This window comes from Tinamus guttatus, unplaced genomic scaffold, assembly GCF_059628265.1.
Source record: "Tinamus guttatus ecotype Peru unplaced genomic scaffold, ASM5962826v1 Tinamus_guttatus_pri_ptg000629l, whole genome shotgun sequence".
Classification (NCBI taxonomy): domain Eukaryota; kingdom Metazoa; phylum Chordata; class Aves; order Tinamiformes; family Tinamidae; genus Tinamus; species Tinamus guttatus.
In genome coordinates this window covers 1,343,440-1,359,516 of record NW_028289163.1, presented here as the reverse complement: position 1 = coordinate 1,359,516, position 16,077 = coordinate 1,343,440, and the positions used below count along the sequence as shown (strand labels likewise).

Genomic DNA, 16,077 nt, shown 5'->3' with positions numbered 1-16,077 from the left:
GGCAGCCACCATGTCGCAGGGCGCCGCGGGCAGCGGGAGCCTCCTCGTCCTCGCCGCGCTCCTGGCCGCGCTGGGTAAGGGCGGGAAGCACCCCCAAATCCCGGGATTTGGCGCACGCGGACGAGCCGGTGGGGACAGCGCGGCGCCTCCCGGCTTCGCTGCTCTATCCATGCAAACCCCTCTGGGCCGCTCCGGAGCCGCCTCCGATGCCCCGGCGCACGACGCCGTCCCCTCGGAGCGCTCCAGGATGTCCCCGCGGCCAAAGTGCCACCCGCGGCGGCACAAAGGGCCACTGTCCCTTGCCATCCCCCATGCATTCTCCAGGGCCCTTCGGCAGCAGCCCCGGGATTCGGGATTCGCTCCGGCGGTGGCCGGAATGCGGATCCGGAGCAGGTTCCTGGTGTCGGGGTGCCACCGAGGGTGACGGTGACGCCTTTTTGCCGCCTCGCAGGGCTCTCGCCGTCGCTCGCCATCCACGTCTACACGCAGCGGGAGATCTACGGCACCGTGGGCTCCCACGTCACCCTCTCCTGCAGCTTCTGGTCCAGCGAATGGATCTCCGAGGACATCTCCATCACGTGGCATTTCCAAGCCGAGGGCTCCCGGGACAGCATCTCCGTAAGCACCGTCCTTCCGTGCATCCCAGTGTCTGAACAGCCCCACTGTGCCCGGAGCCATCCTAACCCCGCTGTTTGTCCTGTTTTTTCCCCCTCTTTCCCTAGATTTTTCACTATGCCAAGGGGCAGCCCTACATCGATGACGTGGGCACCTTCAAGGAGCGCATGGAGTGGGTGGGCAACCCGCACCGCAAGGACGGCTCCATCGTCATCCACAACCTGGACTACACGGACAACGGCACCTTCACGTGCGACGTCAAGAACCCCCCCGACATCGTGGGCAAGTCCTCGCAGGTCACGCTCTACGTCTTCGAGAAAGGTACCGCGTGGGGACGCGCTTCCCGTTTTCCCCCCGCCGCGTTCCCGGCTTTCCGGGCGCTAACGGGGAGCTCGCGCGCCCGCAGTGCCCACGCGCTACGGCGTCGTCCTCGGCTCCATCATCGGGGGAGCTTTGCTGCTCGTGCTCGTGGTGGTGGCCCTGGTCTATCTCATCCGTTACTGCTGGCTCCGGAGGCAGGCGGCCCTGCAGAGACGGCTCAGGTGAGACGTGGCACGAGACGCATCCGGAATGGGTGGAAAACGGAGCATCGCCACAGCCGGATCCCAGTTTTCCTGGTGGGAGCGGGTGGCTTGGAGCAGGTCGGAGCGACTCAGTCTTTCTGAGCTGCCTCTCCGCTTTTCCGTGCCCGCTTTTAGTGCCATGGAGAAAGGGAAGCTGCAGAGATCAGCCAAGGACGCGTCCAAGCGCAGCCGCCAGGTGAGCGCCGGGATCACGGGCCGGGATCAGGCGGGAACGTGCGTAGGCAGAGCAGCCCCATAGCCCGGCACAGGGGGAAAATCCCACGGGAGCAGCCAGGAGCTGATGGAGGAGAGGACAGGGCGGCCCAGGAAAACTCTCCCTTTTGGATTTAGAGGGAATAAAACAACCAGCTGGTGGGAGCTGGATCTCCCGAGGAGGGGAGAGCAGCAAAGCGCCCGGAGCGCTGGCTGGAAAACTGCGGTCGGGGGGCGGATGGGGTGGTTGTCCCCGGCCCCGACGGTGCCCGTCGCACCCGCAGGCGCCCGTCCTCTACGCCATGCTGGACCACAGCCGGAGCACCAAGGCGGCGAGCGAGAAAAAGGCCAAGGGAGTCCCGGGCGATTCCCGCAAGGAGAAGAAATAGCGGTTAGCGGGCAGGGAAGGGGAGCGCGGCGGCGGGCGCTGAATCCCCCCGCCCCCCGAAGGTCGTCATGACCATCGAGATGGAGCTGAAGGGGGAGGCCGCCGAGGCCGCCGGCCTCCCGCCCGCCACCAAGTCCCCGAGCAAGACGAGCCTCAAAAGCGCCTTGAGGAACATGATCAAGATGGACTCGGAGAAGTGACGCCCCCCTCGGCGGCCTCCCCTTCCCGCGCGGAGAGGCGGCCGGAGCCGCGGGACCCGGCGAGGAGCGGGGTGTGATCCTCGCCCGGGGTCCCCCGGCCTCGGGGACACCGCGGTGTCCCCAGCTCGGATTGGGGACGCCCCGAAGCCCCTCGAGCGGCCCCTTCCGCCGCGCAACCGCTGCCCACGTGTCACTTTTTTTCTATTTCGAGATGAAACCCATGAGTTTTGGGCCCCGGGCTGCCACGATCCCCCCATCCCTCCCCGGGGACCTCCAGGATCCCTATGGGCTCACGCTGCCCCCATCCGTGCCCTCTGTCCCAAAAACAAAGCCTTCCGGAGGGTTTCCGTGCCCCAAATTGCCCCTTTTCTGGCCGTTTTCTCGTCTCTGCCCCGCGACCGAGCTGCAATGACGTCGTGGGGCGGCCCCCGCCACGTCCCCTCCGTCCCCCTTCCCGATTAACCCCCCGCGACGACGCGTCCGATAACCCCCCCGCCGCCGCCGTCCCCCTCCGCGCGGCCGCGTCCGCCGGGAGGAGGAGAGGCCGGTGCCGGAGGAGCCCCCGCCGCGGCGCCCCGCGCTCCCGAGGGGCTTTTCCAACGCCCCGGGCGTTCCCGGATCCCAACCTTAATAAAAACTGACATGTCGAGGAGCCATCCCGGTCCCCCCCGCGTCACCCCATGGGACATAGGGCAGGGAGGAAGGGGGCTGAGCACTTGCCAGCTCGTTGCACGGAGCGCGGCCCAGCCCCAGCGGAATCCACGGCATCTCCCGGGGCCTCTCTGGCTTTTTTTTCCCTCCCTTGCCGGCCGGATTATTTGTCTTTCCGGAGAGCTATTCCTGCTAAGGAGCGTTGGCTCCTGCAGGGAGCCTGTGAGGGAAGGGGCCGCAGAGGCTTCGCTCCGGCGGGATCCCGGCCATCCCGCTGGAAGCAGCCCAGGCCGCTCGGCTTTCCCATTCCCGAGCTTGGCTCGCAGCCCGTCCTAGCACCACTTTAATTAAGTCGGTGGCTCCGAGGTTGATCCGAGGCCGTGGAGCAAAGGAGCCGTCGAGGGAACATAGGAAACCCCAGGAGGGCCAGGAAAACAGACCCCATTTTAATTCCAGCACCTGCTCACGGCTCCTGGATGGGAATTAGGGATCTTCCCTGCTCTTTTTGCCAGGATGTGGAGCTCAGGCTGTGGCTGATCCAAGGGGTCCTTCCCAGACCCCTTTCCCAGCGAAATTCCCCTGTCCAGGGCGCACGTGATGATTTTACGCACCCAAAGCAGCCCCCGGGAACGCAGCCGGCACCGGCAGGTGATTCCAAGGGTGATTAACGATCCCCGGAACAGAGAGCCAAACCGCACCGGGAAATCTGCAGCGGCAGAGGAAGAAAAGCAGCTGCCGGGGAAGGGGGGTGATTTATGGCAACTCTTTTATCTCTGCTGTAAAAATAGTGCGATGGGAAACGAGGCCAGCTCCGGCTTTCGCTTTTCCGTGCTGGAAAAGCAGCACGGAGGCAAACCGGGAGAGACGCGGTGAAATTCAGGACGGGATGGGACAAGCGAGCCCGGCTCTCGCCCCAGGGATGCGGGTGGGGATCGTCCCCCTCATTCCCAGCTCCTGGGGTTTCGGTCCCCATCCGCGCGCTCCGAGGGCGCTCCAGGAACGCAGCTCCAGGGATGCTGGGATGGGGCCAGCCCTGGGAAGGGAGCGGAACAGCGCGGCCCCGCGATGCTATTTTTAAGCGGCGCCTCCACCCCGCTCGCCCCGAGTGGCACCAAGGGGACAAGGTGCCCGGGGACACGGCGGTCCCTTGGCACCCGCCCAGGATCCCTCGGAATCCCACGGAGCAGGCGCCAGCCCTGCCGCTCTCCCTCTATGTTTTATTCTTTACATCCATGAGAAGATCCCGTGCGGTGCCGATCGCCCCGGCCAGCCCGCACGGGGACAAGGGGGACGGTGACAACGAGCACAGGGGACACTGTGGAGCGGGAAGGGCACCCCGGGGTCCCCACAACAGGGGCTGCCGGCAGGACCTGTGTCCCCAGCACCCTCCTGCTGTCCCTGCCCTCCCCAAGGCATCCCAGGGGACCGGAGGGGTTTTTCCCCTGCTCCTTATGGAGGGGACATTTCCCTGTTGTTTCCCCCCATTCAAGGGCCACATCCACCCGGGGGACACGGGGACCCATCTGAACTCAGGTCACCCATCGGGCTCTACAGCCCGGTGGCTTCGGGGCACCCCCGACCCCAGCGAGGGGACAGGAAGACCGAGGTGTCCCCAGGGACAGCCCGACACAGGCACAGCTCTGAGGTGACACGTGGGGCCAGGACAGGGCCATGTCCCCAGCTGGGGACAGGTGACATGCAAAGAACCGGAGCCTGATCCGGGCTGGGGAGCCCTGGAAGCGCCGAGGCGGATGCTGCTCAGGGCTCCGAGTCCTTTTTCCGTTTCTGGAAGCGTCGGAACTTGCCCTGGATGGCGAGCGCAGCCTTCTCCGTCTCGGGAGCGTTCAGGTCGATGTCGATCTCCTCTTCCTCCTCCACCTTCTTGGAATTCCCGCCTTTGGCTGCAGGGAAACCCAGCTGCCCCGTTACATCCCAGCTGCTGCAGGTGTCCCCACAGCCCCCAAGCTGTCCCCACATTCCCGGGATATGCCCTGCATCCCACCCTCCTCCACAGCGCCAGGCAAGGGCAGGACGGAGCTGCCTCATCCTCAAATCCAGCTGGGCGACATTCCCGGCAGTGGGATCACAAACCCGGGGCTGGGGATGGGAGCGCGGGGTCCGCTCCAGCCCGAAGCGTCTCCCGCGGGAGCAGCTTCCGCGGTATCCGAGTGCCGGAGGCGGCCGCGCGCCCTCACCTTCCTCCTTCCCGCCGGGAGCCTCCGCGGAGGTCGGCGCCTCCGTAGCACCGAGCTGCGGAGAGAGGGAAAGCGCCGGTCAGGAGGCTCCCGAGAGCCGCTGCAGATCCCGTACGGAGCTGCCTGCTCCGAGGATGCCCGGAGCGGGATGCAGCACCCCGCTGCATCCCCATCCGCCGGGATGCGGAGCCGGGCGGGATGCGGAGCCGGGCGGGATGCTCCCCAGGGCATCACGTTCCCATCCCCATCCGCCGGGATGCGGAGCCAGCCGGGATGCGCACGGCAGCGGGATGCTCCCCGGGACACCAGGCTCCAACGCTGCTCCGGGCATCCCGGAGCATCCCCGGGATCCGGCAGCTGCCACAGCGGGACCCCGGCCGTGCGGCTGCCCCGAGCCCCACGCAAAAGGGCTGGGACCCCCCGCAATAGGAAGGGGTCTCGTTTCCAGGTCCCAGTTGTGGCTAAAAATAGGGATTCTCCCCCCTTTTTCCCTGTTTTTGACTGTTTTGTTGTTTCTAATCCCCTGCGGGTTCCCGTCGCGCTGGCCCCGCCACCCCGGGAATGGGGAGCGGGGAACCGGTGCCGGGTCCCACGGAACCGGGAGAGGAGCCTGGGGGGTGGCCGCGACGCCACTAACCCTGGAGCGGGAACCGTCCGGACCACGAGAGCCCCCCCCGGGACCAGGAGCCCCCCCGGTTCGGTTCGGTCCCTGTTCGGCCCGCGCCCCCTCCCTCACCTCGCTCATGGCCGCCTCGCGCCGCCGCCCGCTCTGAGGCGCTGCGCGCGCCGCGGCCGCTTTTATAGCCCGCCGCCGCTGAGTGACGGCCGCGGCAGCCAATGGGCGCGCGGGGCGCGCGCCTTGCCCCGCCTCCCCCCCGTTGCGCACGTGGCCGCCCCCCCCGGCCCGGGCCTCGACGGCGCGGGGGGCCCGGGCGTCCGGGGGGGGCCCAGGCGTCCGGGAACGGGCCCAGGCGTCCGGGATGGGGCCGCTCCAACAGAACCGGGACCCCCGCAGGGTCCCCAGTGTCCCAGAGAGCCTGGGAGCAGCGCCGGGTTGGGGGGGGGGGAGGCGGGGTGCACCTTGGTGTGTGTCCCTGTCCCCCCGCCCCGTCCCCCCCCCCGGCCACGGTGTCACCGTCCCCGCCTGTCCCCACGGCGCCGCCCTCGCCCTGGGCGGCCTCCGCCAAGTTCAAGGTTCAAATTCCAGCGGGCTCCGGCGAGTGGCGGCGGAGGAGCCCGGTGGCCCCCAGCGGGCCCCACGGGTGAGTGACGGCCACGGGGGGGGACACTGGGGACACCCCCGGGGGACGAGGGGGACAGGGCAGCACGGAGGGCGGCCCGGGCTCACGGCGGCCACAACCACGTGTGGCAGCGTCTGCAAGGGGACATGCGGTGGCGTCTGCAAGGGGGCAAGTGCCAGTGGGGACCGCGGTGGGGACAGTGGGGACGTGCCAGCACCGGGAGCATGTGCACGTCTGCGTGCATGAGCGTGCAAGGATGCACACACGTATGTGCATGCCCACATGTATGTGCACGGGCACACGTATGTGCACGTCCCTGTCCCACAGGCCCTCCCTGGCCGCGGTCCCCAACAGGGGGGGACACCAGCCATGTCGGTGACGAGCCCTTCGGACCCGGAGAGCAGCGTGGGCAGCAGCCCCGGCCCGCGCAGCCACCGGGCCACCGAGAAGGAGGACACGGAGGCCGAGGAGGAGAAGATCTGCGCCGTGTGCGGGGACAGGGCCACCGGCTACCACTTCCACGTCATGACGTGCGAGGGCTGCAAGGGCTTCTTCAGGTGGGACAGGGGGACAGCAGATGGGACAGGATGGGACCAGGTGGCCGGATGGGGCAAGATGGGATGGGGTGGGAGGGGACGGATGGGAAAGGACAGGATGGGACAAGGCAACATGGAGAGGGACAAGATGGGGCAGGACAGGATGGGAGAGGACAGAGCGGGATGGGGCCATGTGGAGGGATGGGACAACATGGAATGGGGCAGGACAAGAGCGTCAGGATGACCCGTAGGAGGGGATGGGGACAGAAAGGATGCTCGGTGGGATGAAATGGGACAGGACAGGAAGGGATGGGACAAGAGGGGACATAGGAGGGGGTGCTCAAAGCCAGGCCCTTCGCAGGGTGCTGGCACCCAGGGGTGCCCCCATCCCAGCACATCCTGCTCCAGTGTCACCGTGGGCACAGGGTGGCCCCTCTAGACACTGGAGGGCGGGTCTGGGGGACAGGGACATGGGGACGCTGTGGCCGTGGCCACCCTGCTGCCTGTCCCCGTGTCCCTCCAGGCGCTCCATCAACAAGGGCGTCCGCTTCACGTGCCCCTTCACGCGGAGCTGCCCCATCACCAAGGCCAAGCGCAGGCAGTGCCAGGCCTGCCGCCTGCAGAAGTGCCTCGACGTGGGCATGAGGAGGGACAGTGAGTGCGGACGGCCCCGGTGGCCCTAGGGGACAACGGGGACAGCGGGGGTGGCAGGGAAGGGGATGGGGGTGAAAGGCAAGGAGTGGAGAGGGAAGGGAGGAGAGGGGGGGACCCACGTGGGACAGAGGGGATGATACTTGGGCGGAGGGGACAACACAGGGACATTGGTGGCACAGAGGAGGACACGGGAGCAGAAAGGACAGGGAGGAGCTATGCGGGGACATGAAGTAGAGGGGACAATGGGGTGACCTGGGCGGCACAAGGGGGGACACAGGGGCAGAGAGGACGGTCCGGAGAAGGTGGCAGACAGGGATGGGGGTGACCTAGGGGAGCAGCACGAGGTGACAGGGGGGACAGACAACCCCAGGGAGATGCAGGGAAGCGGCCGGGGGGGGATCCGCGTCGGGGGGCCCCGGCGTCCTGCGTGACGGCGCGGGGGCCGGCGGCAGTGATCATGTCGGAGGAGGCGCTGCGGCGGCGGCGGGCGCAGCGGCGGCAGCGGCGGCTGGCGCGGGAGGCGGCCCCGGCGCTCACGGCGGAGCAGCGGGAACTCATCGCCACCCTCATCGCCGCCCACAAGCGCAACTTCGACACCAGCTTCTCCCAGTTCGTGCACTACCGGGTGAGCGGCGGCGAGGGGGACCGTGGGGACCGCGGGGACACGCGGGCGCCGCTGACGCGCGGCCCCGCGCGCGCAGCCCCCCGTGCGCCTCTACGTCCGCAGCCCGTCCCCGTGCGCCGCCGCCGCCGCGTCCCCCGAGTGCCTGGCCGAGGACGTGCTGCCCGACGTCTTCTCCATGCTGCCCCACTTGGCCGACCTCAGCACCTTCATGATCCAGCAGATCATCAGGTTCGCCAAGGACATCCCAGCCTTCAGGTGGGCACGGCGGGGACGCGGCGCCCGCTGTCCCCGGCGCCGCCGCCGCCGCCACGGCTCCGTGTGTCCCGCTAGGAGCTTGCCCATCGACGACCAGATCGCGCTGCTCAAAGGGGCCACGCTGGAGATCAGCCACATCCAGTTCAACATGACCTTCAACGAGGAGACGGGCGCCTGGGAGTGCGGGCAGCACTGCTACACCATCGAGGACGGCGCCCTGGGTGAGCGCGCGCGGGGACAAGGGACGGCGGCGGCACCGGGGGCAGCCAGGAGGCTCCGGGGGTGCCGGGAAAGGTCCTGGTGCCAGGAGAGGGACGGTGGCACCGGGGGCAGCCAGGAGGTGCAGGAAGCGGCTTCGGAGGTGCTGGGAAAGGTCCCGGTGCCGGGAGAGGGACGGTGGCACCGGGGGCAGCCAGGAGGTCCAGGAAGCGGCTCCGAGGTGCTGGGAAAGGTCCCGGTACTGGGAGAGGGACGGTGGCACCGGGGGCAGCCAGGAGGTGCAGGAAGCGGCTTCGGAGGTGCTGGGAAAGGTCCCGGTGCCGGGAGAGGGACGGTGGCACCGGGGGCAGCCAGGAGGTGCAGGAAGCGGCTCCAGGGGTACCGGGAAAGGTCCCAGTGCCGGGAAAGGGATGGCAGCACCGGGGGCAGCCAGGAGGTGCAGGAAGCAGCGCCAGGGGTGCCAGGAAAGGTCCCGGTGCCGGGAGAGGGACAGTGGCACCGGGGGCAGCCAGGAGGCTCCGGGGGTGCCGGGAAAGGTCCCGGTGCCGGGAGAGGGACAGCGGCACCGCGGGCAGCCAGGAGGTGCAGGAAGCGGCTCCGGACGTGCCAGGAAAGGTCCCGGTGCCGGGAAAGATCCCGGTGCCATCACCGCGGCGCTCTCCGCAGCCGGTTTCCAGCGGATCTACCTGGAGCCGCTGCTCAAGTTCCACGTGAGCCTCAGGAAGCTGCGGCTGCACGAGGCCGAGTACGTGCTGCTCCAGGCCATCCTGCTCTTCTCCACGGGTAGGTGCCCGCGGCGGGCACGGCCGGGACGCGGCGCCCGCCCGCCCGGTGTCACCGCTCACGCGCCCGCGCCGCCCGCAGACCGCACGGGCATCACGCAGCGGGACTTCATCGACCAGCTCCAGGAGCAGGTGGCCCTCACGCTCAAGAGCTACATCGACCACCAGCACCCCATGCCCGAGGGCAGGTGGGTGCCGCTCGCGCGGGACGCGGCGCCGTGGGGCATCCGCCGGCGCCGCCGCGGCCCCGAGCGAGCGGCTCCTCCCGGCCCCGGGCAGGTTTCTCTACCCAAAGCTGCTGCTGATGCTGACGGAGCTGCAGACGCTCAAGATGCAGAACATGAAGCAGATCCTGCACATCCAGGACCTGACCTCCATGACGCCGCTGCTCTCCGAAATCATCAGCTAGAGCCCAGACCCCAGCCCCGCGCCGCCCCAAAGCGCTTCCCAAGGGACAGTAAAAGCTCCTTGATTTTTCCGGGCTCGGTGGGTGCATTTGGGCCACGGCGGCTCCAGGTGGGAGCAGAAGGAAACGGGAATGCTCAAGGAGAGCAGCACGTGATCCCCCTCCCAAAAAAACACCCAGAGCACCCGTCTGCAGCAGGTCCAGGGAGGGGATCCTGCCCCTCTGCTCAGCCCTGCTGAGGCCACATCTGCAGGATTGTGTCCAGTTCTGGGCTCCACAGGACAAGAGGGATGTGGAGCTGCTGGAGAGAGGCCAGCGCAGGGCTCCGAGGATGAGGAGGGGCCTGGAACATCTGCCCTGTGAGGAGAGGCTGAGGGAGCTGGGCCTGTTCAGCTGGAGAAGAGAAGGCTGAGAGGGGACCTGAGCAGTGTCTAGAAGTACCTCAAGGGAGGCCGTGAGGAGGATGGGGCGGCCTCTTTGCACTGGTGGCCACCGACACAACTAGAGGAAACGGCCCCAAACGGAAGCACCAAAAGTTCCCCAGGAACTTCAGGAAAAATCCCTTCCCAGTGAGGGTGCCAGAGCCCTGGAACAGGCTGCCCAGAGAGGTTGTGGAGTCTCCTTCTCTGGAGATCTTCAAACCCGCTTGGCCGCAGCCCTGTGCCACGTGCTCTAGGTGACCCTGCGTGTGCAGGGGGCTGCGCTGGATGATCCCTAGAGCTCCCTTCCAACCCTAAACATTCCATGATTCTATGATTCCTCAGCCCCAAGGCTTTAATAGCTTTCGAGCCGTCACGCGCTGTCACACGGTGTCCCCCAGCGCCAAGGGACCGGTGTCCCCCAGTCTTTCCTGGGGCCGTGTCCCCAGCCCTGGTGGCCCCCGGGGCTCCCTGAGCAGGAAGGTGGCAGGAGCAGGCGCCTCCTCAGCCCACGATGACGCTGAAGCCGCAGTGGAATCGGTTCTTCCAGTGGTTGAGGAAGGCGCCCAGAGCCAGGGTGACGGGCAACGGCGGGAGCTTCTTCTCCAGCACCGCCCCGACGCACCAGTTACTGTCCAGGATCCCTGGGAAAGGGGATATGGGGGGTCAGCGACAGCACCCAAGGGTGCCCAGTGCAGCTATCGCCCCGCTCACCTCTGAAGACCATGTTGGCCTGCGGCAGGTTGAGCTGGTAGCCGAAGGCGAACGTGGTGTCCTGCAGCCGCGTGTTGGCCTCCAGCTCCACCCCGACCTGCACCTGGTGGCAGCGGGAGGTGACGCGGTGGCCTCGGCGGGTGGCCCGCGTGGTGGCCTCGGCGGGTGGCCCACATGTCCCCCCGCTCACCTGCTCGTTGGCTTTGTGGTAGTAGCTGGCGTGGGCGCCGCCGTAGCCCACGTTGAGCGTCGCCACCCACTTGGGAGCTGCCACGGAGCAAAGGGGACGAGCGGAGCCGGGATGTCCCCAGGGACGGAGCTCCGGCGGGGGGTGTCCCCGCGCTGTCCCCTTGTCCCCTCTCGTACCTGTGTATTTGCCCGCCAACGTGACGATGGCCCCCTCCTCGCCGGGCCGCCGGTGATAGACCAGCTCGCCGCCCAGCACGAGGCGCGGGGTGACGCTCTGCAGGAAATGGGCCACCACGATCACTGCGGGGACAGCGACGGCCTCAGCCACCGCCCGGGGCGTCCCCCCGTGCGTCACCCCCCCCGATGCCGCCGCTCACCGGACTCGCTGAGGAGGTCGGGGTTGCCCAGCGTGAGGGTGGCCGTGCAGTCGGCGCCGCGGTACTCGCCGTCGAACTGCCACGTCACGAACTTGGACTGATGCGTCTGCAACGGGGGCAGCGGCCGCGGGGCTCGGGGACGCGCACGGAGCCGTTCCCGGCGCTCCCGGCTCCGGAGGGAGCCCCCGGCCCACCTGGAACACGGCTTTGGTTCGGACGCGCTCGGCCACGAGGTGCAGAAGCTGCGCGTTGAGGCTGCCGCCGTTGTCCATGTCGGCCACCAGCGTCGGGAAGGCCTGCGGGACACCGTGAGACGGGGGGGGGGGGACGCGTGGGGACCCCCCTCCGAAACGTCCCCCGCTCACCTCGGCGGGGCCCAGCTGCCGGTCGCCCACGTAGGTGGCATTGAAGTGGTAGCCGGAGGCGCCCAGGGTGCTCATGTGGACGGTGTGGGTCACCTGCGGGGACGGCGGGGTGGCCAGGGCGTCACAGGGGTGGCCAGGGCGTCACGGGGGTGGCCAGGGGGTCACAGGGGTGGCCAGGGGGGTCACGGTGCCCCCCCGGCCGCCGGCTCCAGGCGGCTCCGGTCCCCGCGGCGGCCACCGACCTGGAAGTGGCTGCTCAGGGCCTTGTTCACGATCAGCTTCACCCCCTCCATCTGCTGCGGGAAAACCTCTGCGGGGGCGGCGGGGTCAGCGCTGCTGCCACCACCCCCTCCGTGTGTCCCCCCCAGTTGGTGTCACCCATAGACCAGGACACCCCCCCCACCATGTCCCCTCCCTGCTTTGAGGTCACCCAGATACCAAGACCCCCCTGTGTCCCCCAATTGATGTCATTCACAGATCAGGACCGCCCCCCCCCGTGTCCCCCCCCAGTTGACGTCACCCACAGACCAGGACACCCCCCCCCCCATATGTCCCCCATGTCCCCCCCCTACTTTGAGGTCACCCAGATACCAAGCCCCCCCCCCGTCCCCCCCAATTGATGTCATTCACAGATCAGGACACCCCCTCCCCCATGTCCCCCCCCAATTGACGTCACCCATACACCAAGACACCCCCCCCCACGATGTCCCCCCTACTTTGAAGCCACCCAGATGCCAGGACCCCCCTCCTGCGTCTCCCCCCCCTTGAAGTCACCCGAATGCCAGGACCCCCCCGCTCCGTGTGTGTCCCCCAATTGATGCCACCCATAGACCAGGACACCCCCCCAACGATGTCCCCCTGTCCTTTGAGGTCACCCATAGACCAGGACACCCCCCCACGATGTCCCCCTGTCCTTTGAGGTCACCCATATACCAAGACCCCCCCCCCAGTTGATGTCATTCACAGATCAGGACACTCCCCTTCATGCCCCCCCCTACTCTGAAGCCACCCAGATGCCACCCCCCCCGTGTCCCCCCCGGCCACCTGCTGCCCCCTCCCGCGTCACCCCCCTCCGAGGCCACCCAGGACCCGCCGCGCCCCCCCGCTCTGAGCTCACCCACACGCCACGACCCCCCCGGCCACCTGCCGCCGTGTCCCCCCCGCGGCCATCTGTCCCCTCCCGTGTCCCCCCCCCCCCGCCGCCACCTTTGCACTGCCGGTGCAGCTCGTCGAAGCTGCCGGGGCTGCCGAGCGGCTGGGCCCGGCGCGGCGCGGCGGGGCCCAGCGCGTTGCCCATGGCCCCGGCGGCGCCTTCAGCGGCCCCGCGGCCGCCCCCGGCCGCGCGCGGCGGCCCCGGCGCCCCGGCCCTGTCCCGCCGCGCGCGCCCCGAGCCGCGCGGGCGCCGCCATCTTGGGCGCGGGCGCCGGATGAGCGGCTTCGCCGCGCCCCGCCCGCCCCGACGCCGCCGCCGCCATCTTTGGAGCGGGCAGTGGGGCAAAGACCATTGGTTGGCCCGGGGGGCGGGGGGTTCCGCGGCCTCCCGGGTCCGGGCGCCTCTCGGGCGCGTTCCGCGTGTGCCACGTTCCCACCCCCACTCCGGGGTCACCAACACGGGCACCCTGTCCCCGCCGGCCACCTCTCCGTGCAGCCCCCCCTGCTCCCCCCTCCCTGTGCCCCGTGTCCCTCCCCGTGTCCCTTGGTCACAGTCCCCTCCCCACGTCCCCTGACAGGCTCCCATGTTCCCAACCCCGGGTTCCCTCTTTGAGTCCCCTTCGTCCCCTCCCCGTGTCCTCTGCGTCCTTTGTCTCCTCCCTATGTCCCCATGTTTCCTCCTCGCATTCCATGTCCCCTCCCCCTGTCCCCTGGCCCTGCCCCAGATCCCCCCCTCATGTCCCCTCCCTGCATCCCCATGTCCCTTGGCCGTGTCCAGTGTCCCCTCCCAGTGCCCTCATGTCCCCTATGTGCCATGTCCCCTCCCGGTGTCCCCTGCCCATGTTGATGGCCCCAGTGCCATGTCCCCCACGTCCCCAGCCCCACGTTTTCCCCCCCTCACCCCCATGTCCCTGGGTCTTTGTCCCCGGTGCCACACAGGGGGACAGGGGGACGGGGCAGGGGTGGCCCCTCTCCCAGCTGAGTCACCCTGTCACGTTGGCGGCCGAGGGTCAGCGATAAGGGGCAGGCGCCGGCCTTGGCCCCACAGGAGGAGGGGACCCGCCGTGGGGCAGGCGCCGAGGGGCACCCAGGGGACACGGGGCTACCCTGGGCCACGGGGTGACAATGGGCCACAACGTGCCATGGGGCTACAATGTGCCATGGGGCCACCATGTGCCACGGGGCTACAATGCTACAACGTGCCATGGGGCCACAATGTGCCATGGGGCTACAGCGTGCCATGGGGCCACAATGCTACAACGTGCCATGGGGCCACAACGTGCCATGGGGCTACAGCGTGCCATAGGGCTGCAATGCTACAGCGTGCCATGGGGCCATGAGGTGCCATGGGGCCACCGTGTGCCCGCAGTGCCCCCATTCTGCACAAGGGGATCCCATATGCAGATACCGGTGCATGGGACCCCCTTGCCCAGTGCAGGGCCCCTGCGTCCCCGCTGTCCCCGGTGTGGGGCAGCCCCACGGCACGGCCTGTCCCCAGCAGTGACCCTTAGCCCCGTGGTGTTTACCTGGGTTTGGGGCTGGTGCCGGGGGCGGGAGCAGCCGGGGGGGATAAAAGCGCCCGGGGCTCCCGGAGCGGCACCCAAGGGAGCCGCAGCCCTCAGAGCCCTCCCAGGTGAGGGGCAGCCGTGGGGCTGGGGGGATGGCAGTGCCGTGGGGCTGGGATGGGGCAGGATAGAGGTGGAGGTGCCGTGGGGTGTGGGGGGAAAGACCCTGGGGACATCATGGGGCAGGGGAAGACCCTGGGGACACCACAGGGTGGGGGGAGACCCTGGGGACACCACAGGGTGGGGGGAGACCCTGGGGACACCACGGGTTGGGGGGGAGACCCTGGGGACACAATGAGGCAGGGGAAGACCCTGGGGACACCATGGTGGAGGGGAAGACCCTGGGGACACCATGGGGTGTGGAGGGGCAGTCCATGGGGACACCATGGGGCAGGGGAAGACCCTGGGGACACCATGGGGTGTGGAGGGGCAGTCCCTGGGGACACCATGGGGCAGGGGGTAGACCCTGGGGACACCATGGGGGGGGAAAGACACTGGGGACACCATGGGGGGGGGCAGACCCTGCGGGTGCCATGGGACAAGGAGGACGGAAGCAGAGGGTGCCATGGGGCAGGGGGCAGACCCTATGGGTGCCATAGTGTGTATGGGAGGCGGGCCCTGGGGGTGCCATGGGGCGGGGGGCCAGACTGTGGGGCCGCCACGGGACAAGGGGACCAACCCCAGCGGGTCCAACGGGGCAGGGGGACGAACCCCAAGGGCACCGCGGGCGCCGCCCGGGGTCCCTGCTCCGCCGCAGCCCCCTGCGCCCGCAGCCCCGGAGCCGCCATGAAGCTGCTGCCGGCGCTGGCGCTGCTGCTGCTGCTGGGCTCGTCCCGCCTGGAGGCGGCGCCGCCGGCTGTGGCCGCCGAGTCCCCCCCGGGCGACGCCGCCGCCGCCGCCGCCGAGAGCCCCTCGCAGCTCGAGGCGCGGGTGGAGGCCGCCATGGACGCGCTGGAGCTGCATCTGCAGACGCTCAGCGACTACATGGACAAGGAGCTGCCCAGCAAGCTGCAGGCCGAGGAGATGAAGCAGCAGGCCAAGTGCGCGGCCGGGAAGGGGCGACGCGGGGGGTCCCGTCCCCGCTGTCACCCCCCCCGACGCCGCCTTTGTCCCCTCTCCCTGCCAGGGCCTATCTGGAGCAGGCCAAGCAGCACCTGGCGCCGCTGGCCGCCCAGGTCCGCTCCGAAGTCGTCGGCTTCTTCTCGCAGCTGCTGAACCTGGGCAAGAAGGCGGCCGGGCAGGCCTGAGGCGCCGGGGTCGTGTCCCCTCCCTCCGTGTCCCCTGTCCCTCAATAAAGCCCTCGGGCCGTTGCCAGCTCCCTCGTGTTGTCTCGGTGCACGCGGATGGGGGGTGACATATCGGGGTGACACCGCGGCCGCCCTGGCCTGGAGCCCCCCCCCGGCCCCGGGGTCGAACTGGGGTCCGGGCGCAGCTGAGACCCGATGGACTCAGTACGGCCCTCACTAAAGATGGCAGCACTGGGAGCAACGCGTGGCGCCGCCTGCCCGCGGTAAAGATGGCGGGGGGGCGCAGCGCCCCCTAGCGTTACCTTTGCCCCCTGCACCGCCTGTAGTAAAGATGGCAGCGCTGGGAGCGGCTCCGCCCCGCAACGTCACTGTCCTCTGCCCCTAAGAAAGATGGCGGCTTTATGGCACGCCCCCTCTCTCCCCACCCGGACGTCACCTCCGGCCAGCGGCCTTTTGCCCCTAACAAAGATGGCGGCGGCGCGCCTGTGCAAACCGTGCCCCGCGAA

The 16,077-nt window shown here is 69.0% G+C and overlaps 5 protein-coding genes across 6 annotated transcripts; 3 read left to right on the top strand and 2 right to left on the bottom strand.

Moving 5' to 3' along the window:
• Nucleotides 1-10: 10 nt before the first annotated feature.
• On the top strand, nt 11-2,041 carry MPZ (myelin protein zero). The gene is given in 7 exon segments (XM_088535486.1): nt 11-74; nt 452-618; nt 723-936; nt 1,022-1,157; nt 1,314-1,374; nt 1,676-1,810; nt 1,812-2,041. Coding segments are annotated over 7 exon segments (945 nt in total). The 3' UTR covers nt 1,980-2,041.
• Nucleotides 2,042-4,387: 2,346 nt separating this feature from the next.
• PCP4L1 (Purkinje cell protein 4 like 1) lies at nt 4,388-5,650 on the bottom strand. Its single transcript, XM_088535411.1, has 3 exons — nt 5,562-5,650; nt 4,826-4,880; nt 4,388-4,531 (listed from the first exon to the last, which is right to left on the bottom strand). Exons 1-3 carry the CDS (start codon nt 5,568-5,570, stop codon nt 4,389-4,391), a joined length of 207 nt encoding a protein of 68 aa, XP_088391537.1. The 5' UTR covers nt 5,571-5,650; the 3' UTR covers nt 4,388.
• Nucleotides 5,651-6,435: 785 nt separating this feature from the next.
• NR1I3 (nuclear receptor subfamily 1 group I member 3) lies at nt 6,436-9,546 on the top strand. Of its 2 annotated transcripts, XM_088535398.1 has the most exons (8): nt 6,436-6,623; nt 7,126-7,256; nt 7,709-7,881; nt 7,958-8,136; nt 8,212-8,357; nt 9,022-9,138; nt 9,220-9,325; nt 9,417-9,546. In XM_088535398.1, exons 1-8 carry the CDS (start codon nt 6,436-6,438, stop codon nt 9,544-9,546), a joined length of 1,170 nt encoding a protein of 389 aa, XP_088391524.1. The 2 variants fall into 2 exon arrangements, with proteins under 2 accessions (XP_088391524.1, XP_088391523.1); XM_088535397.1 differs by having other exon boundaries at nt 9,022-9,325.
• An 865-nt stretch (nt 9,547-10,411) lies between these two features.
• Nucleotides 10,412-12,911, bottom strand: TOMM40L (translocase of outer mitochondrial membrane 40 like). The gene is made up of 9 exons (XM_088535401.1): nt 12,814-12,911; nt 11,850-11,917; nt 11,608-11,700; nt 11,437-11,538; nt 11,243-11,348; nt 11,043-11,165; nt 10,867-10,943; nt 10,677-10,779; nt 10,412-10,606 (listed from the first exon to the last, which is right to left on the bottom strand). The coding sequence occupies exons 1-9, from the start codon at nt 12,902-12,904 to the stop codon at nt 10,467-10,469; spliced, it is 903 nt and encodes a 300-aa protein (XP_088391527.1). The 5' UTR covers nt 12,905-12,911; the 3' UTR covers nt 10,412-10,466.
• Nucleotides 12,912-15,110: 2,199 nt separating this feature from the next.
• On the top strand, nt 15,111-15,583 carry APOA2 (apolipoprotein A2). The gene is made up of 2 exons (XM_088535485.1): nt 15,111-15,364; nt 15,451-15,583. The coding sequence occupies exons 1-2, from the start codon at nt 15,111-15,113 to the stop codon at nt 15,569-15,571; spliced, it is 375 nt and encodes a 124-aa protein (XP_088391611.1). The 3' UTR covers nt 15,572-15,583.
• The last annotated feature ends 494 nt before the right edge of the window (nt 15,584-16,077 follow it).